At 35.2% G+C, this 26121-nt stretch overlaps 1 protein-coding gene across 1 annotated transcript; it reads right to left on the reverse strand.

Moving 5' to 3' along the window:
- Positions 1-413: 413 nt before the first annotated feature.
- Positions 414-22784, reverse strand: LOC128680485 (uncharacterized protein). Its single transcript, XM_053763682.1, has 10 exons — positions 22654-22784; positions 15427-15644; positions 9906-10048; positions 8693-8895; positions 7918-8049; positions 7188-7547; positions 5856-5986; positions 4320-4570; positions 3737-3858; positions 414-3458 (listed from the first exon to the last, which is right to left on the reverse strand). The coding sequence occupies exons 2-10, from the start codon at positions 15635-15637 to the stop codon at positions 3077-3079; spliced, it is 1935 nt and encodes a 644-aa protein (XP_053619657.1). The 5' UTR covers positions 15638-15644; positions 22654-22784; the 3' UTR covers positions 414-3076.
- Between the last annotated feature and the right edge of the window lie 3337 nt (positions 22785-26121).

A 26121-nucleotide genomic window follows, 5' to 3' on the forward strand; every position in this document is an offset into this window, starting at 1 on the left:
CTTGTCTTTGGTCTCTTCAATACAATATCTTATACCTACGTCCATACAATTTGATATGTTTATATTGCGTCATTGCACCGCGTCGGACACAGGTTGTCAGTCATCTATAGTATTATTATAAAGAGGTAAGCGTTTGTGAGTTTATTTATTCGAGGCGGGTAATCTCCGAAACTACCGAACCGATTTCAAAAATTCTTTCCTACCTTTAGAAAGGTACATTAGGGTAGTAGGTTAGGCTATATATTTTATCTCAAAGTTCCCACGGGAGCAAAGCCCCGGGCAACATCTAGTATAATATAATTTGTATGCAATTTTAACTCTAAAAGAAATTTTTTTTTTCAACTTTTTTATATTGTTTTGATATGTGTAAATGTGTTATCTATTTATATAAAATAAAAACGAAAGAAAATAAATATTTCTTAAATATTTTATTATCATAACACTTTTTATTTTATTTACTTTTAAATAATTTAAAAATAAATAAGTACATACCGTACTAAGTCTTACACAAACTCGCATACAAAAATGTTTAATACTGGTTAACGTCACAAAATTTGTACATACAAACTTCTTGCTTACAAAGCAAAATACACTCTATGATAAAAATACAGAGTTCACTTTTCAATCGACTGATTAATTATGGAAAGTTAAATATTGTTTACTACTAACAAATTATATTTTCCGCACGCCCCACATATGCAATATGACAAAATATGTATGTCATTTTATATTTTTTAATTCAGGCGATTGAAAATCTCTAATTTTTAAGGCCTAAATCAGACATAATGTACCTAAACTAGTAATTCTTAGCTGTGTGATTTAGACCTTAGAAATAAATAATTCAACTGGGATAAAGTTGGTCTAATTTACATTATACGCATAGACTAGACTTATGAATTTTAATCACCAGTAGACATATATAATAAAATACTTTTAAAAATATCTATGACTGCTATAAATGGCAGCTAAATCCAGATAAATCCAGTTTTATCCGGATATAACACGATGCAGCTGCTCATCGGTAGTTAAAGCCAAAAGTAACATTAATTTTAGGCCAAGTTTTAACCAACTGCAAATGGTTTTAACTGATTGTATCCGAAGATAATCTGTTGGCACCTAGATTTTACCAACTGCATCTATTTATACCCTGATAAAGCGAGAAATAGCTGTGTTTCGGATTTTAGCTGCTTTATATCTATAAATGTTTTAATAAATAATATATATTTTAATAATAATACAAATTAAAAGGTTATAACTAAGAACATTTCAGGTTAATTATAAAGTGGCATTAATTTATAATTACTAGGAATTATCAAAATATTATCACAAGGATATAACCGTATATATCCGTGGAGAAGGTTTTTATACCAATACACAAATATTCTCTAATTTAATTTATAGTTTACGTATATAGGTATTTATATTTTTAATTTTAATATGACTTAATACAAAAATAAATTTAGATATTTATGAACAAGATCCTATAGTATGTATAAAATATGTTAAAATAGGATATTATTTATTACTAATATTAAATTAGTTCATACATTATTGCCTGCAAGGAAAGAGTTTTATGAACCTAAAATCTACAATTTTATAATGCTCACGTATGTCATTACTTTATATCAGTTTGTTCCGTTTTCATCCGAAACCAGTTCCTTGCTCATCCAATTGCATACTTTTGAAATGTTTTCTCACATTCTTCCGAGATGCTTTCCTTGCTCATACGAAGCATATGTTAATGAGAAAACATATAGATAAAAATAAAAGTTGGATGAATAAGGAAAAATATTTAATTCGAAACGTCATAGGGTGAAAACAGAGTATGTAACACTATCATTGAGACCTGCAGGCCTACCATCAACTTTTACAGAACGATTCCAATGCAACTCAGTTCAATTTAGGCACCTAAAATGAATCGCATTCATACTAAAAATTAAGTCGATGGTACGAATTTGGCATACAGATCAGTTTAGGTCGCAAAGTGGATCGCGTCAGGGCAATACATGCGTGTCAGTAGTTTACACACTTGCACGCCAGCTGCTAGCACGATTCACTATATACACATACAGGTTGACTTTTTCTATATTGGCAATGTTTTATCTACATGCTCAGTCCGTGATTCTAAACAACTTTTAGAATGGGAGTAACTCCGAAATCGCGAAAAAACTCAGCTGTTCTATACAAAAATAAATATTATACATACCTAAGCTACTTGCCCGTTTGAGAATTGAAACATAAGAACGGAGATGCACATGCAAGTCATGTCGATACTAGTTATAAATATAAATAAATAAATAAATATATTAGGACAAAATCACACAGATTGAGCTAGCCCCAAAGTAAGTTCGGGACTTGTGTTATGGGATACTAACTCAACGATACTATATTTTATGACAAATACGTATATAGATAAACATCCAAGAATCGAGCCAATCAGAAAAAGATCATTTTCCATCATGACCCCGGCCGGGGATCGAACCCGGGACCTCTCGGTTCAGAGGCAAAATGAATTATATGGAAACTACAGTCCGTTTTTCACGTAACTTCTTTCTGCGCTGTAGTAAACTATGGAATAAACTCAGCAGTGTTCCCTAATAATTTCGACATTGGGGCTTTCAAGAAAAGAGTATTTCTCGCAAAAAGTCGCTAACGCACCGGTGACTCATATCAGGTTTCCGATGTCCATAGGCTGTGATGTTTGCTTACAATCATGTGACCCTACATGCTCGTTTGCCCTCTATAATATAAAAAGAATATGTTATAGACCAAGTGATTAATTCAGGCCACAATGATAATGTTACCTTGAATGGAGAATTTTTTGACAAAAATCATGTGTATCACAGTCATCAAGTTTAAATTTCCCTTCGTTCCTTCACTCGTATTCCTCATGGCTGAGGGTCGTGTTCATTAAGTGGCATGAAGCACACACAACGACTTTCATGGCAATATTAATGGAGTGGTTTGCCATTACCTTCTCCATTTCACTAACTAGATGATAAATTCTTCACATTAGCACACTTTGGATCCAATAAATAAAACATTATGAAACTACTGAAATTCTTACAACTATCCATCACAACCTGGTCCTATCAGGGAATGGTGATGGTGACCTAATGTCGTACACATCAAAATGCCTACTGCTATTTGGGCCAAAATCTTCTTCTGTCTTTGTTTCAACAACAGTCACGTCAGTTCTGTCCGATGTATCAGTCTTTTCTGATGACTCTTTCTCGTCTGGAATTTTCTCTGGCTTCTCATTGGTGAATTTCCGCTTCGGGCCGGGCATTTTTCTGGCTATCCTTGCCACTATTGGGTGCAATAGGTTTTCATCGTATGCATCTGATTCGTTACCAGTTATGTATCCAATTATGATGCCGATGGTGACGCAGGTCAATGTGCCGATAACTGAATACCACATGTAAGATATGGAATAGAACTGGTGGAGGCCTGACGGTCTGCAAAAAATAAGTTTTATATAAATAGTGTTAAGATTCATGCAGATTGTAAAAGTCGATCAAGGGTAATGGTATGGAATACGACACTGGTGGCAAACTGGTGATCATACTAGTCGCAGGTCTACTTATATTTCAGGCCACAAAACGCTCCGAAAAAGCAAAAAAAGTTTTTATTCACTTATACACATAACAGTAATTGAATCTCTTATCATGCGTCTTGTATTATTCACAAATGTTGATATATATTAACAAGCTAATGAAGAATCCAAGTTGCTTACACGGCAGGTCGTGGCCTGGAGACAGGCAGCGTGATGTTCATGGCCTGCAGCTGCACCAGGGTCTCGTTCACCAGCAGCGCGCGGGGGTTGAAAACGCTCACGGTGGAGTTCAGGGGGCATTCCTGAAATACCACGCGAAAATCTCCATTTGAGAGGCAATTTACTTTTTTAAGACACGGGGTCAAGCTGAGACGTGATTAAAAATGTAAATTGTTCATATTCAGAATTCTTTGTTCAACTTCCATTCATTAAATTGAATTATCGTGATTACGAACGAAAATTTATAGGCTAATTAATTGGTTTCTATTGGTCATATCAGAAGGCTGTATGATTGACTAGCTTTTGCCCGCGGCTTCAACCGCATGAATTTCTCTGCGAAAGCGGAACAAACCCTATTTTCATAAACCATTTTTCACTCCCCATAAGGGGGTTGATTTTTGTAAAAAGTTGCCTATGTTTGAATGACGGTCATTAACTACATGCATACCAAATTTCATCAGAATCGGTCCAGCGGTTTAGCCGTGATAGCGGAACAGAGAGATAGAGTTTCGCATATATAATATTAGCTTGGATTGATACTCACATCAACAGACAAAGGTAGCATGGCGACAGACTTGTCCACATAAAGCAACCGCCCGACCGCCATCCAAGTGGTCAGAGCATGAGCGGTGACCATGCCCAATACAGCTCCCTTGCCATTGGCCACTGGACATAGGGCTGCCAGCACGAACACTCCGAGCAAGGCGCCAGAGGTCGCCGAAGTGACCAGGAGGGAGCCCTCGACCACACCGCCCACGGCACCCACAAAGAGGGAGAGCCCCATGATTAAAATGGCTGGAAAAATACAAGCAAAAAAGTTTTATAATAATTATATATAGGGCTTATACACAGCAAAAAAAGCAAGTCACTATCTACCACGTAAAGTTTTAGTGAGTAATTTTAAGGTAAATGTGCGGACTCACTCCATAAACCAGAAATCTAGCCCACTAACATTACATACACATGGCCCGAAACACGCAGATCCCTTCTCGAAAATAGTCTGGCAGCTGTGGAGTACTGTTCGATGGTGTCTCCCGTTCACCAAACGACAGATCTCTACAGATGCAGCCATCTCATTTTAGAATAAAAAGGGGGAATTCAATAAATGCCTCAAAGGACCATCCCAAGGGACCTGTGGCTGAAAATGCGTATCAACATATATATATATAGTAGTATATGAAAAATATCCATTGTATTTTTCAATATTCTTGCACTTTTCTGAATAATGGTAGTAAGTACATTCTCCCTGGTGTGCTCGCGGTCATACTTCGGATCGTGTCCCATCACATTTTAGAACAAACTTCTCATAAATCTTCTACAGTGTGGATTTGTTATTGATAATTTAAAACAAATTTAAAACGTCTCATTGTTTTAAATTGCCTGTTTTAAAAAGCCTTGCAACCCATCTAAAAATTAAGAATAAAATTTGTTTATGACATACTTTGGTTTGGCTTCATATTATGGTTATTTGACTGCGGCTTTAACACAAAGCAACATCGGTGCTGATTAAAATGTTATAAAGATTGTTGTACCTATTAGTAGAGCCTATAAGGGTTTATCAGAGCGTTTCGCTTCGGCCGCGCTGTCATTACCATCCGTCAGTTTTCTTGAGGATAATCATTTCCTAAATCGATCATTCATAAGTGGACCCTCAGACCACACGCACATATAAAATTGACATTACCAAATTCAAATTCAAAATTCTTCTTTATATTTAATTCAATTTAGGATGATATACATCACTTATTAACGTCAAAAAAATTACTTAAACTAAGTCTACTGCCGGCTTCCAAAGCGCAGGTGAAGAAGAAGCGGCGCAACAAACTTCACCGCAGCCTTTTCTCCAAGGACGTCAATTAACAAATATAAGTCTTATACATATATTAAAAATTAGGAGGACGAATATCACAGTATAGAGTATTTATTCTAAAGTCAGATAGTAAAAAAACATTCTGTTGTTAAATTTGAAAAATTAATAATCGACTTAGCGGCCGCATCGGTCGAAACGCTCTGAGAAACACCGCGCGCGGGGCCTTTCTAAATCTATGAAATCTATAGAAACACCCAAATATATATATACCATAGATAATGCCAATGATCTTGATAATTGTCAGCTGTTGTTTATCATCAATGCCCCTGAAGGGGGGGGCGGCAGACACGAAGTCCTCCCACGTGACCGTCGCCAGGGAGTTCACGTTGGACACCAGGAAACTGGGAACCAGATGGACATGAGGTCTACACGTGCGAGACGATATCATACGTGTGATTCATTGATTATAACAATTGCTTGGCCATTCGTTGTGGTTTATGAGTCATTTTGTCTTATACGAAGTAAGTTCGCTTATTCGAATGGAATCTTGCAAATAAATTTTGAAGATATTTTCGATTGAGCTGTAATATCTTCAAAATTTATATCGATAACTATAACAATATCCTAACTAATATTATATACTAGCGGCTTGTCCCGGCTTCGCTCAGGTAAAAACATAATAAATTATACCCCCCTCAACCTCAGGAATCACTCGGTGAAAACCGCATGAAACAAACGCGGTAGATGACTTTGTTTTATAATAATGTAAGGATACGACAGTGAGTCTTTTGTCTTTTTTCTCTCCTCGTTTTATCTACTCACCGATCTTGATGAAATTTTAAAAAATGTAGTTTAGTGCTAGTATTTTCAGGAATTTATCGTTTGTTCAACAGTAGATACTAAATTATAAACATAACAGTAGGCGATAGAATAATTGTTAGTTATAAATGAAAACATATTATGTAAGAACCAAAATGTTTTTACGGCTGGCAATACGCTTAATTTAATGTGTTAATTAAGTTAACAGAAAGTTAATTGGCGGAAATTAGAATGTAATAAAACATGAGCCATATTATGAGCACCAGATCTCATCAATAACCTTGAAGTAACTGAACTTTGCCTAGCTATTTCGTGGTAATTTCAAATGTCATACAGCAGAGTTAATTATAGAGGTATGTATATGACAAGCACGGTCGGCTGCAAAAGTCCAGTTCCTACTTCAGAACCTTATTCCCTAGGTATAAAGTTCAAAAATATGACTGGACTTTTATTGCCCACCGTACGGTCAATCGCATATCAAGTTACCCTGCAATGATCTCTATAAACACGGCAATAATGAAGAGTTTGCATTGATTGTAAAGAAGTTGAATGTCCTATGTATATAGAATTGCGTATAACCCTACACGTTATACTTATGTTAGTTATAACAACGAATTCTTGATGAATTGGGAATAAATGTGATGTTGCCCGAATTAAAGATTGAATAAAATTTAAAATATAAAAACATTTAGCATCAAAATGTTTTCAAGAAAAAACTACATACTTCTACACCGAGAAATGAGCGCATTAAACGTGTATCTGTATTAATAAGTGTATGCTTACCTCAACGCCCCATTGAAAAGACTTCCAAGGAACAACCCAAGCATGCCAGGGAGAAAGGCGAACTGATCTTGCACATAAAACGGCAGGACTTCATCTGCAGCGGATATTTCTTTAGCCATCAACGGATCACAATGTCGATAGACGGCATAAATCACCATGCCGACAACCCAGGACAGACTGAAGAGTACTCCCACAGCTGGTATATTGGCTAGCAAGGTCTTCCTGACACGATATTCACTCGACATTGAGCAGTATCGTTGGACGAACGTCTGTTGGCAACCGTAAATGGAGACTGACATGAACAGTTGACCGATCAAGGCGGAGAGGGTGTCGACGCGCACTGTCGGATCTCCAGTGAATCTGAAATTTAAATATTGTTAACCTTAAATCGAAACTTAAACTGAGAAGATACGGCCAGTTCATCCCCGAAAAGTTCTCGTTCCCATAGAAACTTCAAGAGGGCGTGAAGACGCGAGTTTCAAGCTAGTTTTCTAACCTACTAGTAGTATAAATGCAAAAGTTTGTGAGGATGTATGTGTGTATGTTTGTTACTCTTTCACGCAAAACATACAGGTAGAATATAACCTGGAATAACACATAGGGTCCTCAATTCCTACGGGAGCAAAGGCGTGTAGTATTAATAGCATATAGTATTAAAAGCCTGTAGTATCATTAGTAACCTTAGTATTCACGCCATCTATCAGTAAAATGACTGATTAAGAAAACTCACTTAAAGAACTGCAGCCTTCCCCCCTCAATGTTATCCGCCATCACCTTCTGAGGACCGCCAGCTTTGATAGTGCCTTGAACTATGAAGGCTCCGCTGACAAGCACCATCGTCAAGGTTTGGATCACATCAGCCCTGAAAAATTAAAATAATCAAATCAATTCAAAATTATTTTCATTTCAGATATCATACTACATAGTATAAAACCAAAATCGCTTTCCGCTGTCTTTCCCTATGTATGCTTAGATCTTTAAAATTCATCATATTAATATGCCATTGTGGTTTCTTCTGTAGTCATAAAACGTCGAAACCCATGGTCTGTTTGCCTACTTTTCTTCTTCACTTTACACGGTCTTCGACTTCCTTATTGGTTAGCTCATTGGCACACATATGATCAGAAATTCACTGTGTCCGAAAATTTTCTCTCTTGAAAAAATGGCCGTAGATTTCAAGGTGAATGCTCATCGGAAATTCCATGAGATCGATCTGACGAAAATTTTGATTATTTCCGAACTGTTTCCATGGATTGGCAACATAAATTCACCATTGTCCATTCTAGCTTGCGTGTATCACCAGGATAGATTACCTCAAACACACTTAAACCCTTACATATTACAAAAAGACACAGTCGCGTCTTTCCGAATGAACTCAAAAATTACCGCACGGATTTTCATACCATTTTCACTAATATGAATTATGCTACGCTGAGGGAGGTTCAGGTGTATAACTTAAAGGTTTTACCCGAGCAAAGTCGATCGTTAGTCGTAATAAAAAATACCTGATCGCTGCAGCTAGTCCTCCCAGTAAATTGAAGACGATAGTAACGATTGTCAGCACAGCGGCCGACGCCCAATGTGGCACGTGTAGCACAGCGTGCAAGGCCACGGTTGGCGTGTACACAGTCACAGCTAAGTTCAGCAGTTGTCTGATGAGGAAGGTCGCTGCAGCCAGCCTTCGGACCCATTGAGAGCCGAAGCGCATCTGAAAAAATAACTTATGTGTGTGACGTAACGTTTTATTCTCCAAGGAATAGAAGCGCTGGTGGTCCAGCGGTTAAGAAACTCCGTCTGAGATCGAAATGTCACAAGTTCATATCGTTTGTATACTAATCTGATTCATGTATACTGGTTTTCATAGACCACCACTTGCTTTCGGTGAAGGAAAACGTCGTGAGAAAACCAGTACACTGATACACAATTTAGTTCCCTACTGTTCATGTATAAGTGACTATTTATAACAAGATACCGATAGGTAGTCGTAAAAATGATATCAGGTGACTAGGCGACTTGAATTAAATCGGACACCAATATTAGCAATGACACGCTCATTTATATGACGAGGACAAAGAATATACAATAATTTTGATACCTACTAAACAGTCTGCTTTCTACAGGCGTAAAAGATTATAGGGTATGATAATTACGTCACAATATAATTATGCAATGATTTATCATCAAAAACGTGACAAAATGAGTACTATATCAATACTTGTAAGTACGAAAGTAATGTTAAATTTTCTACGTGCTAGAGAAACACAAACAAAATAAATAAATATATACGGACAAAATCATTTAAATTGAGCTGGCCCCAAAGTAAGTTCGAGACTTGTGTCGTGGGATACTAACTCAATGATATTAAGTATTATGGCACAGTAAAAAGAACATAGTACAAAGGTTCCACTTATTACAAATGAAATAACTGTACTATAATAACATCTGCTTTGTCCAACAATAACAAAAAATCTTGACCCGATATGGAAGATTATTGAATGAGTCAGAATGTGTTTACAAAAAAAAAAGGTTTTGTGTTTTAAAAGTCGCAGATTCGAATCCTCGTGGTTCGCGATGTCGCCCGTGACAACTAATGAATAAAAAGCGTTGACAGCTGACAGGCAAAAACAACACTTTTTTTTTTAAATACAGAATTTTGAATTTGAATTTCGCGGACATCACAGCCGTGGTTCAGGTAAATACGCTAATATGTGGACTTACATGTAAATATTCATACACCGAGTTGGTATGAAGCCTGTAGTACACTGGTATGAAGAGGAAACAGACCAATGGAAAGGCCAGAATGATGCCATACAGTGTCTCCCACATTGCCGACCCTCGGTACACCAGCTCCGATGGAAAACCTGGAGACAACAGTAATAATTAAATTAAATAATTAAATATATTAGAACAAATCACACAGATTGAGCTAGCTCCAAAGTAAGTTCGAGATTTGTGTTATGGGATACTAACTCAACGATACTATATTTTTATAACAAATACATATATAGATAAACATCCAAGACTCGGGCCAATCAGAAAAAGATCATTTTCCATCATGACCCGACCGGGGATCGAACCCGGGACCTCTCGGTTCAGTGGCACGAACTTTACCACTGCGCCACCGAGGTCGTCAACATAAAACATATATATATATATATATATATATATATATAATTCGAATTAAAAATGGTTATTTAAATTGTTTTCAACCAGTGTCTAACTCTTTGGATAAAATAAAAAAATATTTATAGTCTAGAAATTAATGTGTTATCTTGAAACTAACAGCTCGTTTCGGCTTAGTAATAACATGATAAATTATCATTACCATCCTCAAGAATAACAGCATCTATTGGCGAGAACCGCATGAAAATCTGATTTTTTGAATTGACAGACGCTGCAAAGGACTTCCTTTGCAGTGTCTGTCTGTTCGCGATAAACTTTTTATAATAACGTTTTATAATATGTAAAGATTATTAATAAAAAATAGGATCGTGGCAAGTGGCAATCACTATTCTATGCCTATACTAATGGGAAACAATGTATTAATTAATGTTTTATTGCTCACGGGAAAAAAATAAAGTCATATCATTTGTATTAATCTATTCAAACATCCCCTCAATTGTATTCAGATGTGAAATGTGATAATTGTTTATTAAATAATTTACAAGTTTATCATCGACATTGACCATAGAAATTGATCATTTAAGTATTTTTGTTTTTCGGTAAAAATTGTTACAATAAATTGTCGGCCAGTATATGGTTTTAAAAAGGGAATTTTTACTTTTTTAAGAATCTAAATGGCCATTAATTGCTAATTATTTTCGACCAGTGTTTTGATTACTGTGTAAACAAAAAAAAATCATTTCGGATTTGTAGGGCACGGGCTGGGATCACACGGAAATCATTAGGTACTTTATTGATCTGTTTGCATACCGAGTAGATGTATATAATTATAACTACCAATCGATTAACTTAACATAACTCTGGGATATGAAGACAGGTTACCCATGATTTATTTCAAAATTCTAACACAGATATAGACAGAATAATAATTTTGCATGATTGCAAAATTGCAATTCACGTGGGCTATACCGTGGCCGAATGAAATGTTAATGCACGTGTTTTGTCACGCTGCAATTGTAAGGCTTCTGTCGGATTGGTTTTGAGGTATATTTTACCTCAAAACCAATCCGACAGAAGCCTTTAGGTTACAGATAAAGTTTTTACGACCTCTGTTGCCTAATCGTCATTATGAAATGCTATATATACTGGAGGTTTCGGGTTCGGTCAAATTGGAAAATGATCTTTTTCATATTAAACTGGATCTTGAATGTTTATCTATATATGTTACAAAATATAGTATCGTTAGTATATAACACAAGTCTCGAACTTACTTTGGGGCTAACTCAATCTGTGTGATTGGACATATAAATATATATATTTATTTTATTTAATATGGATTTTTTTGTCTCATCTGGGGCTCGATTTTCATGTTTACGATATTATTTATCATATCTTGCCATCTCCAGTGTAATATAATATCGTGTGGGTCTCCAAAAGTTAAAAAACTTCACGTATTAAGTTAATTGTGCAATTGCACTTGCAGTCAAATATAATGATCCTATAAGGGTTTCGTAATTACCTTACCCTTTATACCTTTCCGTATATACGATATAAATTGAAGATTCTAACAGATTTGACGATTGTGAACAGTACGATTGTGACAGAATATCGCTTTCAACAAAATTTATCTGGAAAATAAGAAGCACTTCTTTCACAAAAAGCTAGATAGTTTATTTTCCAAAAAAACCAAGTGCGAGTCGCATGAAGTGGGTTCCGTAATTTGAATGACTTAACCGCCACTGAGCCTTCTATTAAACGGGTTGTTTTAGTGCCAATTATAGGTTATTGACCTATAATTGGCACTAAAACAAGCTGGCAAGTTAATTAACGATGCTAATTTCTAAGTCGACACAATCAATAATTGACTTTTCACTTTAACCCCGGACTTCACGGTGTCATAACCCCGAATGCAACACAGGAAGCTGAGTGAGGTACCTTTTATTAGGAAAATATTAAAATGAAATTAGGTCCATAAAGACTTTAATTTTTCATCTTTTTCACGTCAACACTTATCTATGCTAATAGGTATTATAAATGCGAAAGTCTGTCTGTCTATCTGTACCGCTTTCACGGCTAAACCGCTGGACCGATTTTGATGAAATTTGGTATGCTTATCGTTAAAAACAACCGTTCAAATATAGGCAACATGTAGGACAAAAATTAACACCTAAAATGACTATAATAGGGATGAAAGTTTGTATGAAAATCGTGTCTGTTCTGTTTTCGCAAAGAAATTAACGCGGGCGAAGCCGCTGGCAAAAGCTAGTGTTTCTATAAAGCTACAAACTACTACCATTTCGAACACTGTTGTCTTGGATAAATATATTAGAATTTAAAAATATGACTTTAAAAAATGCCTATATTATTCTAAGCTAATTCTGTCTTCTATTAAAAGCAAAGAATGTCATTGTTTTGGCGACATATCTTTCGATGACGGCGACGTTCTAAACAATCCAGCCATAGTTTACCTTCGAAGATCAATATTATCGTGACTCTTTGCAGAGTGTTGAACTTTATGGAAATGAATGACTCTGTCTGCCCCTTAAGAGATAAATGTACTTGTTGTAAAAATAGTAATCTATACTGCTATTACAAAGAGGTGAGCTATTGTGAGTTTCTATGTTTGAGGGGGATAATCTCCGAAACTACCGAACAGATTTCAAAAATTCTTTCACCATTAGAAAGGTACATTATTTAAAATTGCTTTAAACTATATTTTATATTAAAATTCCCACGGGAGCGAAGCCCCGGGCAACATCTAGTATACTATAAAACATGTCACAAACTGTGATATATCCCTACATAATTATTTATGTATTATCATTACATATCGTAAAAAAGATCTGTCTGTCTGTCTATCTGTATGAACGCGACACACTCGGAAACTACTGGACGCATTATATGACAGACAAACAGATGTGGCAGAGGACAATAGAACTCGTGCAAGTCCAACTCACGCTTGTCCTTTTCATATTACGGTAAACAGATTAAGGTAATAATAAAATTACAATAGACGCAAAAAGTCATCGTCATATTAAAAACAAAACAAACTAGAATTCTAAAAACTATATGCGATTTTTAACTTGTTCATAGCGGCAACCGGTTAAGTATCACGAACCCTTGTGATGATTCGATAGTAACCCATCCACAGAACTGCAAATAAATTAGTAGAAGTGGTAAATTTAATTCTAACTCCGCCCTTATCGGAATTAAATAAATAAATAAACATACCTATATAGGGACAAATTGAAGCGATTGTGGTGTAATGGTAAAACCGCTTGTGAACCGAAAGGTTCCAGGTTCGAATCCTACTTGTGCCACATGAGTTTGTATACCAATCTGACTCATGTGTTAGTAGTTTTCATTGACCACCACTTGCTTCCACTGAAGGAAAACATCGTGAGAAAACCTGTTTGTGAAATGGAGAAGGCAACGGCAAACCACTCCATTAATAGTGCCAAGGAAGTTGTTATGTGTGTTTCATTCCACGTAATGACCACGACCCTAAGTCATGAGGAATACGACTATGAAGAGATATAGGGACAAATCACACGATAATTAATTAACTGTGGAAATTTTTGTAACACGTACTATATCAATTTGAATTCTATCATATTGTTCTCTCTTATCCCCTTATATCCTTGGTAGCATTCGGGGTAGTGACGCCACGAAGCCCAGTTCCAGAGAAGGAATCGTATGACACAGAATTGCTGTAAAATATTGCGTTTTAGTCTGATAGAATGTTTCAGTCAGCATTTCTAGCTGTCTTTCATTTCGATTTCTAAGCACGAAGTGCAGCCAGTACCAACCAGTCCTTTATTTCAAGTTAATCTATAAATAGGATGGACTGCGCACGCAGTTTATGATGTATCAAGCCCAACCGGCATTCCTACGGGCTATGCCTATGGCGATACTTGGTATCGCAGCAAGTATCGCAGCGACTTTCTTCGTTAAATTTTATTAGTATTAGGGTGGGTTGTCAACTTTGAAATTAACTTTACCCTGCACGCCGCTGCCGATACGAAAAAAATGACATTTTTTGCGTTTTGAACCTTAATGTCAAAATTAATTGGTGCAATCGAACATTGTTGTTTAATGAAGTTAAACCATGGATTTAATAAGTACGTAGTACCTACTAATTCCATGAGTTGAACACATTATCGGTCCAAATTGGAAATATTCTGACTTCTAGGAAATATCATTATATATTTCTCAGAGCGTTTCGACCGCTGTGGCCGCGCTGTCATTACGATCCGTCAATATTTTCTTGAGGAAGGAAGCATTTCAATATTCAATCATTCATAACATTAATATTACCACAGTACAGATTAATTATTTCAAAGTCAAACAGGAAAACTAATTAAAGAAAGAAAGAAAAATTGTTTATTAGTTATCACAAACTGAAATCTAAATTATTAAACAGGAATTAACAACCTGGGCGTATTTTTGTATACCAAAAATGCCTCCTCTCAGCATAAAGTTGCAGTGAGAGCCGCAACGCTGGTCTTCCGAGGGCAAAAATTATTTAATATTATTTAAAGAACAAAATTAAAATTATTTAAAGACAAAGAATATACGACAAGCCGACTAGGGTACACAATAGGGGAACCGACAATGAATCTAACATACAAAAATTAAAATATAAATAATTTAACAAAATATATTAATGTATGATATATAATAGACTAGTATTGGGTACGTACGAGTGTAATAAGAATATTATCTTCTTCATAGTCGTATTCCTCATGGCTGAGGGTCGTAGTCATTACGTGGAATTAAACACACATAACAACTTTCTTGGCATTAGTAATGGAGTGGTTTGGCATTGCCTTCTCCATTTCACACACAAGTTAATAATCAACCAGTGTGCAGGTTTCCTCGCGATGTTTTCCTTCACCGGAAGCAAGTTGTGGTCGATGAAAACTACTATACATGAGTCAGATTGGTATACAAACATCATGTAGCACGAGTAGGATTCGAACCTGGTACTTTTCGGTTCACAGGCGGTCTTACCATTACACCACCACCGCTTCGAGAATATTATACCTATGTGCGCGTAATTCCTGTCTTTATTATAATCGATCGAGTCGAAAAGTATATATAAAACAGGACTTACCTAAAAACGACCTAACTCCAAGCGTGCCTCTAGCCACAGACAAAATCATGGCTAGAATCGACACCCCGCCACCGGCGAAGATATATGCAGTCTTGGCATTGCCGCCAGCCTCCTTGGCATCTTTCCGCCGTCTCCACAAAGGGAGGCAGGAGGTCGCACAGATAAATACAGCAAAAACTATGCACTCCCAAGCTAGCCAACCGGATTTCATCTTGAATCTGTAAAAAAAAACAACTATGTCTTAGGTCTGATAGATAATTTTTTGTAAATATTTCTTCATAGTAGCTGAGGGTCGTGGAATGAAACAACAACTTTCCTGGCACTATTAATGGAGTGGTTTGCCATTGCCTTCTCTGATGTTTTCCTTCACCGGAGGCAAGTGGTGGTCGATGAAAAATTAAAAAGTCAGATTGCAAAAGTAATTCTTGTGTTCCTTAAAATTTGAACAGTTGTAATGACAGCGCGGCAAGTTGGGGTCGAAACGCTCTGAGAAACGCCCAAATATAAGTGAACAATCGGCTGAATCGTGGGCCGAACTAATCGGCTCGACGAAAAAGGGTTTCGTGACCGGGTCTTAGGCGCCCCTTACACCTGACACCTAGGGCCTCGCACTCCCCATACAATCAGGCCTAAAAAGGATTGCGAGCGGTTCTGAGGTGCCCCCTAATACACAACGTCCGGGTGCCTTATTATGGGTAATGACAGCCCAGGCTACATTTTTCGTGTAACAGCAAAGGAGAAATCGTGTTCGCTGTCACGATTAAACAATCATACATTATCATATTTCGAAAGCAATAAATATGAATAAATTGTAGACTTGTTACAATTTACCTTCGACCATACAAATACAGAATACATAAATATATTTTAATAAGTTCGCCCGCGTTTCCCCCCTAAGGGATATAATTTCAAAAAAATATATCTAGTGGATGTTAAAACGTGTAAGCCTTAGCAGTTGAAGTATGCTACTTTTTTATGAATTTTATGAATTGTATTAGAAATTTTTTATGAATTGTATAGGAAAAATATAATAGGGGAAAAAAAGACTTATGCGACAAGAAACAATTTCCATGTTTGAACTTAGACGAACAAAAACCGCCCATAAAAATTATAATTCAATTGTTCTCCTTGGGAATCATTATAACCCAGTTGAAATAAATTTAGACATAACTGTATACAAACGTCATTTAGACAGATCCAAGCACAATTCCGTCGTGTTACATCTATACTACTCGTACATACAATATTATTATAAAGAGGTAAGCGTTTGTGAGTTTGTATGTTTGAGACGGGTAATCTCCGAAACTACCGAACCGATTCTAAAAATTCTTTCACCATTAGAAAGACACATTATCCAAGATTGCTATAGGTTATATTTTGATAATACAGCAATGAGTTTTTTTTTTAAAGAAGTTTGTTGCGGCACTTCTTCTTCACCTGCGCTTTGGAAGCCGGCAGTAGACTTAGTTTAAGTATTTTTTTTGACGTCAATAAGTGATGTATATCATCCTAAATTGAATAAAGAATTTTGAATTTGAAAAAGAAGTATTTATAAATCAGACAGGCAAAAAATATGATTCTGTTTGAACTGAATGTGAACATTTGTTGGATGTTGCTGTAATTATTTCGTATTAGAAAATGTATTTTATACTATTATTTCCATTATCCTCGTAGGCAGGCGTCGTATAAAGCACTATCACTCGAAAAAAAGTACAATTCACAACTGAACTGTATTTGCGACCCTCGACTAACGTCTCGGGTTTTAATATACCTACACCATCGTTAGAAACCGTGACTTTCAGTCCTCGGTCAACAATGTACTCTTTCTTTCGGATATTCTAGAAATTAGGTTAAAACCATCGTCGATCGACCTGACATAAATTTGTTTTGTCTTGAAAAACATGATGTAAAAAATTTCAAGACATAATTTATACGAGACAATATAGTCGTAGAAAGAAATTACAACGGAAGTTATTTTGTACAATTGCTTTAAATATCAACAAACGTGCGAAATGATAAGTATCTCAATGTTTATGTAACACAGAGTTTAAAATAGTGTACAATAGAAGCACCACGTCGCGTAATAAACCACATAAAAAAACAATTAATAGTAAGGTACGTGTAGTAAGGGTAATGTAAGTTAGTGGCATGTGGTTCCGTCTTGGACCACTCTAAAATCCTCCCGGTGGATGTCATACGAGGCGGCTAAAGAACACATGCCTTAACAGTTGATGGGCAATAATATCATCCTCAAAGAGGATGGACGTGAGACAGGCAGTTGTAAAAGCATACAGGTAATTTTTCAACATTTAATTGTACATTTTTTACGATTACACGAGCCCTGGTCTTCGGGGCGTCAAATCTCTGAATGTAACCGAGATTACACGCGTGAATGAGTGAGAGAGTAAGTAGTTTGTAAAAGATCTCTTTTTTCTCTGATTTTTTTTATTTATAATGGACTCCGTCTGTAAAAAAAAACCTGGTTATTTTTATACGAACATAATAATTATTTTTTAATAAAATAAAACCCTGGACAGTCACCAGCACATCAAGTTATCCTGCATTAACCTCTATGGCGCGGAAATAGCGGCGAGTTTACAATGAATTTAGGCAGGTTGATGTGCTGTTGACTGTACTATACAAAATGTTTGTCCAAAGCAAAAATGTCGTCTTTTTGTTCTCACACAAGATTTGGCTGATCAGCCGATCGGATCTCGAAAATAATAGTAACATTGTTGTGTTTATAATGTACAAAAAGTTGTTATGTTAAAAATATTATGTGTTGTATGTGTAGCAAAAAACCACTTCTAATTTCCTTGTTATTTAAAATTTAGTGGTAGGTTTCTATTGTAAATATGATTCATATGTAAGTACATAATATTGTGTAATTATGTGAATTTTCTGCGGGTACCTAACGTTTGACTAATGTTAATGTAAATATTTTTCTTAACATTTAACCAAATCTATCGTAATTATAGCCAAATATTTTTTTTACAAGCCTTTATTTAGTTTCACCTGTCCCGATGTTTATCTGTCTGTCATCAAATTTTGCAAGTTAGATTTCTCCTACTTCCAGTTTTTTCTACACCGTTGTGCATATCGCTTCAGTTTCCATGACAACGCATTATTATTATAAGCACGACCTGTGTGTGCACCCAGCATCGGCTCCCAACGAGGGAACTCCTCAACGGCTTACAGCACGGTCATGGGCTTAATACAACGAAGACTAAATTGACGAAAAAAATTGCCTTTACAGTCATTATATTAAGCTACAGGTGTGGCACATTTTGTACTAGGTGGGGTTTATGCGCGACGCGAAACGAAGCGCTATAACAAAGCTGAGTATGTAATGATACGCGTTACCACTGCACCAGCTGACGACGTTAAATGTGGATTAAAACGTTAGTGCTTGTAAAATTCCAAGCGAGAGTGTCGAATACTAATTTACTTCTGAAGTTAAAAATAAACTTAGGTATATCTATCAAGTTATTTTAATATTACAGCAGAATCTGAGTCAGAAGAAACACAACAAGAGTGTTGTCATATGTAAACAATTACTTGGACGTGTGTACATTTTGATAAGTTATCTAAAATCACTACTAATTGTCTGTTTCTTTCATAAATGCTTTGAATAATAAAAAGGGGAATGAAAAGATCAATCTTTACACGTAATAGATAATTTTAGACCATGCAAAATTGGATCAAATGTTATTTACTGTTTCTTGAGTCTTTTATCACTTTCGTTTATCAGTCTGTAAATTTGTACGCGCATCACGCAAAAACTGCCGAGCAAAATATGATGCAGTTGATGCAAGTGCAAGTCGGACTCGCGCATTAGGGGTTCCATATCATTAATTTTATTGATTGAAAATTTCAACTGTCGAATTATCACGGTTCATGATACAGCCTAAAGCCGGGTACAACCATATATACCTAAACCTAACTCAGGTACTATCTATTGATGACGATCTCCGTGGCCTAATGGTCATCACGCCGGACTGCTACACTGGAGGTCCCGGGTTCAATCCCCGGTCAGGTCAACATGGAAAATGATATTTTTCAGATTGACCTGGGTCTTGGATGTTTATCTATATATGTGTATGTTATAGAATATAGTATCGTTGGTTTAGTATCCCATAACACAAGTTTCGAACTCACTTTGGGGCTAAATTAATCTGTGTGATTTGTCCCTATATATTTATTTATTTATATTTATTGGTGAGAATCGATCAAAAATCCGCCCGGTACTTTTTGAGTTTATCGCACACATACAAACAGACGCGATAGCCCTTATTTTTTAAAATAATGAAGGATTTTGATAAAAATGGTAAACAGGTCGAATAGAAAATAAAAATTATTGTTTTTAAGGTAACCTATCAATGTTAAATGCTAGTGTTAATACTTAACTGAAGTCGCAGTAATTGTAGTTGAAACTAACCACAATACAGTCATGCTAAATTAACACTCTTGATACAAATTCATTGAATTGAAGATTAGACTTTCGATTAGACCTTTCGATCCACAGGTCTCAGGTTCGAATCGTATTCGTGCCACATGAGTTTGTACACCAATCCGACTCATGTATCTATATAAATTCTTCCGGTGAAGGAAAACATCGTGAGGAAACCTGCACACTGGTTGATTATTATTAACTTGTGTGTGAAATGGAGAAGGCAATTACAAACCGCTCCATTAATAGCGCCAAGAAAGTTGTGTGTGTTTCGGTCCACGTAATAACCACGACCCTCAGCCATGAGGAATACGACTATGAAGAGATTCAAATACACGGTATGTCAGCTTATTGCATGTGCATATTGTGCATAATATCGTGCAAACTGTCTATTGGCATATTGTCAAAGAAATGAAGTCACGAGTGTGCTACGTCGGTTCCTAATAGATGCTGTTTTAACCCCTATGACAAATGAGGGATGTTATTAATTCCTGTGTCCGGTGGTCGTCTTTCCTTAACGCACGATTGTTATTAATCTGTGTCAGATTTTAACGCCTGAACTGAATGCTATCATGAGATGTAGGGTCAACAAAAATCCTTACGCATCATCAATTTCTAAAACACTTGACTAATAGCCTCTGCTGTGGTAAATTTTTCAGATCATTCGAAGTTTTATTTGTTGTTTATAAATATTATCGATCAGTAGCGTCCAATTATACTTATCATACCGTGCTTACGATGTAAGTACGCGTAATTATATGGGTAATAACTCCATTAGGTGAAACAAATGATAATGTTTTTTCGTATCAAAAAAAATAGGTAATATTACCTACCTTTTTTTAGGATTACAATCAATTAGGTTAGAAACTTTATAACCTCTCTAACTCATGATCTATTATTTAATAGATCAATGAATTATAAAAGGAATACGTGAATCGCCCGTGTGGCTTAGTGCCAAAAACGACGTAACTACATTTGTACTTTCTCAGTATTGATTTTACAAGTTCAAGGTTGATGCCCGGTTGTTTTGTACCTAAAATGTTTGGTGTAACATGTTAGTTTTACAATTATCATTTATTTTTTAGCGTTCTGTGCTTCAAAAGGAATATAAAATAAATTAGGACAAATCACACAGATTGAGCTAGCCCCGAAGTAAGTTCGAGACTTGTGTTATGGGATACTAACTCAACGATACTACATTTTATAACATATATATGTATATATAAACATCCAAGACCCGGGCTAATCAGAAAAAGACCATTTTCCATCATGACTCGACCGGGGATCGAACCCGGGGCCTCTCGGTACAGGGGCAAGCACTTTAGCGTGAATTTCATTAGCGTTTTAAACTCCGCCGTGGGCTATCATTTTAGTGTTTATTAAATTGTACCATACACAGTAATCAATTTAATTGACGACCTCGGTGGCGCAGTGGTAAAGTTGACTGAACCGATAGGTCCCGGGTTATATTATATATTTATTACTAGCTTTTGCCCGCGGCTTCGCCCGCGTAAGTTATTTTTCCGGGATGAAAGGTACCCTATGTCCATTTCCATTCATTAAAATACACGTATGAAAAATTTCAAGAAGATTGGTTGAGTATATAGAGCGTGAAGAGGTAGCAAACAAACTTACTTTCACATTTTTTAAATATTAATTAGGATCGTTGAGTTGTATTTAGTTAACGATTTATTAATATTTCAAAAACAAAAAGAAATAAGTATTTTATTTTATTTCGTATATAGTGTACGATACGTATATAGGTAACGCCTAACGTAATATTTTGTATGTATGGGAAATTCCCATACATACAAAATATTACGCCTAATTGACGTAACAAATAAATATTTGTTACTTCAATTAGGCGCACTGTACAAAATTTAGGTGCACCCTAAATTTTTAATTAGTTTACATTAGACTAGATGTCGCCTGGGGCTTCGTTCCCGTGGGAATTTTGAAATAAAATATAGATTATAGCTTGGACAATATACCTTTCTAATGGTGAAACAATTTTTGAAATCGTATCGGTAGTTTCGGAGATTACCCGCCTCAAACGTACATACTCACAAACGCGTAACTCTTTATAATAATAGTATTATAGATATACGAATAGTACCTAATAATTATTTTACCAATAGTAATAAAACAAAGCAAATTAAAAGACTTCACAATGCAGTTCTTGAATTGTCAATAAGTTATTTTGTTTACATTTAAGGTCAGCTAACAGGTCTGGTCACGGCAAAATGAAAAAAATAAACTCGGACGAAGTAAACACGAGCCAAAAAAAGTTGAAACAAGAAACAGTAGACGTAAATCAATCTTAAAATTCAAAGAAGTTTGAAACAAACAGTAATTTTATAACGTAATTTTATTGCTCTTTGACCACGGCTTCCCCTGAATTTCCCACGGGTATAGTGAAATTTTCGGAATAAAAGGTACCTATCCTATGTCCTTCTCCACACCTCACTCTACATCAAGAAGATTGGTTGAGTAGATAGAGCGTGAGAGAGATATGTAACAAACAAACTTACTTTCGCATTTATAATATTAGTTTAGGATTAGCTTTAATTAAATACAGTTTTCTAAACTTCATATTACCTCATAATATGTTACGAACTTTTCATTCAACGTAAGATAATTTCAATTTTTACATTCAATTAGTAAAACATTCCTAAAATAAAATTTCATTATTTATTAAAAAAAAAATAATAATGAATGAAAAATTCATTCTACAACGTTCACACAACGAATTACAATAAAATCAATACCATACTCACATTTATTCAATCCCAAAAATATACTTGGCACTTCACACAACACGCGTTTTCTACCCGCACGGCTATCGCTATCGTGCGTCCGGTCTCTGTGGCAGCCCGACACGGAATGGACCTGTTCGTTCTGAATTCAAAATGACGGATGACACATTATATAGTGTATAGTAGCGTTTTATAGAGTAGACAGTTTGGTTTGTAAACAAACAATGCAGTGACGGATCTAGTGTTTGATGTTATCTATGTAAGGAAATTAATGCATGTAGATGTATGAAACTGATTTTAACATATGAATACAACTATTTTTTTCGTGCATTAATTTGTTTTAGAGCAAGGTCTTAAAATAATTTTTCAGTTTAATAAATTCGAAAGTGTGTTTCAAGGAGTTGTTTTGTAACTGATAATGAAAATATATTCTATTATTTTTTTCACAACCGCGTCAGGATCGGAAAAATCCAAATTTATAAGGGACCTGTAATTGAAGTTGACAGCACATCGACTCACCCAAATAATATTAAATACGCTTCTATTACCATGTGATAGAGGTCAATAAAGGGTATAACTCAATATATCTTAGAATAAATATTTATCTCTTATCTCCGCATATATGTGTTCCTTTCGGGGTTGTGAAGTCGCAAAGCCCGGGGTCAAAATAATTTGAAAATTTCGAAGATTCTGTAGTGTGATTTTACAACTAGCCAGGCGCTAATCCTCATTGGGAATGCTGATTTTGCTTATCAGCTGCCTAGGTTATGTATCCCTTAGTCGCCTCGTACGACATCCACGGTAGGATATGAAGTGGTCCTATTCTAATGCGCTCACTACAGATCTTAGAATATTTTTTAATTCATTTTTTTTTAAATTTGTTCCTGACATTTTTATAACAGAAATTACCTACCAAATCTTATTATTAAAATATTGTGAACTAAAAATACTTTTTATTTTATTAAAAGAGAATTTTTATATCTTAATTGAAGCTTTAATAATTGTTAAAATAATTAATTATTACATCTGAAAATATGGTATTAAGTCATTTTATTACTTTGGTCATTATGATAAAGATAACTGCAGCTCAGAACCTGTTTCGAATAATTCCACTTTTTGTTAATCAATGAGAAACTAAGCCAGAATTAAAATAGATATAATATTAATAGAATTAAATATTACTCAGTCGTGACGTCACGTTAGAGTATCATTTAGCGAGATTAATGTATCGTTTGGCGAGTCCAAAACATTTTTATTTTTGTCACATTTTTGAAAGCATTCTCATTATTACAGTATTTTTTTTCACTGATGTTTCTAATAATATAAGGGCCTTATAATAATCATCAAAAGAAAAAATTGTCATTTACCCTATTCTAAAGACCCACCTATACATATCTAATGTCCAACCCGGCTTCGCTCGGGAAAAACATAATAAATTAGGTATATACATACCATCTTCGAGAATTACACTACTCGTATTTATTGGTGAAAACCGCATGAAAATCCATGCAATATTTTCTGTGTTTATCGTGAATACACAGACAGACAGGCCAGAGGACTTTATTTTATTTTAATATCTAATAAATAAATAATAAATAAACATTAGGACAAATCACACAGATTGAGCTAGCCCCAAAGTAAGTTCGAGACTTGTGTTATGGGATACTAACTCAACGATACTATATTTTATAACATAATTTATTCCTAAATATAAATATATATATTCCTAGACCTCGGTGGCGCAGTGGTAAAGTGCTTGCCCCTGAACCGAGAGGTCCCGGGTTCGATCCCTGGTCCGGCCATGATGGAAAATGATCTTTTTCTGATTGGCCCGGGTCTTGGATGTTTATTTATATTATGTATTTGTTATAAAATATGGTATCATTGAGTTTGTATCCCATAACACAAGCCTCGAACTTACTTTGGGGCCAACTCAATCTGTGTGATTTGTCCTAATATTTATTTATTTTACACTATCTATTAGTGAAAACTGCATGAAAATCCGTACATCCGTGAAATTTTTCGCGAACAGACAAAAGCGCCAGAGGACTTTGTTTTATAATACATACGGATAGAGTATTATAACTATGTAAAAGAAAGTACCTATCTAGATTCGGTAAAAATTATACAATTAAAAAAAAATCAGTCAAATGTACCACGAGTAAAGCGTGTACGGTCAATTTTACTGTTTGCTACTCAAAAACTATTCATATCAAAAATTAAAATGCAAAAAACGTGGAACATAATATTTTTAATGTACATAATACACATTATATTTTTTAATTGACGTTTATTTCCTATACATTAATTATGGTAACGTGTCAACGGGTTATGCAACCACATCGAAGGTTAAATATATAACAAAAGGCAGTTAAACCCGTTATAATGAATACTTAATTTAAATATATAATACAATTTTTTCAATATTTTATCTGAACTTTCGCGAATTTCAAATTTTATAGATTAACGGAATAAAGATTATGGATTAACGTATAGTATCGATGTCAGTTAAATTTCACTATTTTTTAAAACTAAAATAATAAATATTTATATAAAATTTAAATAAAAAATTGTCACTAAATCGCCGTCGTCGTGCGGTAAAGTTCCCAGAGGGCTGGCGACATTTCCTCTTTGTATGGCCAAACTCAAACGTTGGCCAGAATAGTCACCAGCCCTATTAATTTAAATTTCACTATTAAATATTTTTTCCATAAATTGATTTTTTTGTTGCTGTTGAGGTACCGACAGCAGCGCCTGAGTGGTTCGCAGAGCATTTCGACCGCTTAATTCGCGCTGTCATTACAATTTTTTAAATTTTAACATATACAATAATGAGTTTTACTATATGACTTTACATTAATTACTATGTATTGTAGTAATGTAAATTTTAACAATGATTGATTTTGGAAATGATTCCTTCCTCAAGAAAACTGACGGATTGTAATGACGGCGCAGCCGCAGCGGTCGAAACGCTCTGCGAACCGCCCACTTATACGAGTACTGTTGTCGATCTGGTTGCATTTAAAGTGTGACCAAAAATCAGGACTGTGCAGTAAACCGTCGAAGAGTTCTCTCGTTGGGAGCCTACCCTCCCATTTATGTTGCTTAAAACGTATTCTACTTCGAAATACATAATTATTATTGTGATATATTATAGGTCCAGTATGTATAGGTTATGATGTATAAGCATATTTCAAGGGTATATCCACTGAAAATATTGTTTTAATACTTTTGATATTATTCTAACATTATACCAAAAGTGAACTGGCAAACGTTATTTGTAATATCAATCCAAACTTCCATGAAACAATATTTTTTTTTATAATACTAATATTATAAAGAGAAAAAGTATTTGTGTCTTTGTTTGTAATAAATAAACTCAAAAACTACTGGACCGATTTTGATCATATTTGGCACGGAGACAGTTCAGGAATAGGATGGGCTACATCTTTATTATACTTTTATGTATTTAGACATGTGTTTATAGGT

The sequence above is a fragment of the Plodia interpunctella genome, chromosome 24, assembly GCF_027563975.2.
Source record: "Plodia interpunctella isolate USDA-ARS_2022_Savannah chromosome 24, ilPloInte3.2, whole genome shotgun sequence".
In the NCBI taxonomy this organism is placed as follows: Eukaryota; Metazoa; Arthropoda; class Insecta; order Lepidoptera; family Pyralidae; genus Plodia; species Plodia interpunctella.

Excerpts from the sequence above, each read along its gene's own strand:
- LOC128680485 (XM_053763682.1), bottom strand. The coding sequence starts at position 15,637 with ATGAAATCCGGTTGGCTAGCTTGGGAGTGCATAGTTTTTGCTGTATTT. Across the intron at positions 8,896-9,905 it reads CGGTGTATGAATATTTACAT|ATGCGCTTCGGCTCTCAATG; the intron begins GTAAGTCCACAT and ends TTATTTTTTCAG. Across the intron at positions 3,859-4,319 it reads TGCTACCTTTGTCTGTTGAT|GAATGCCCCCTGAACTCCAC; the intron begins GTGAGTATCAAT and ends GTGGTATTTCAG.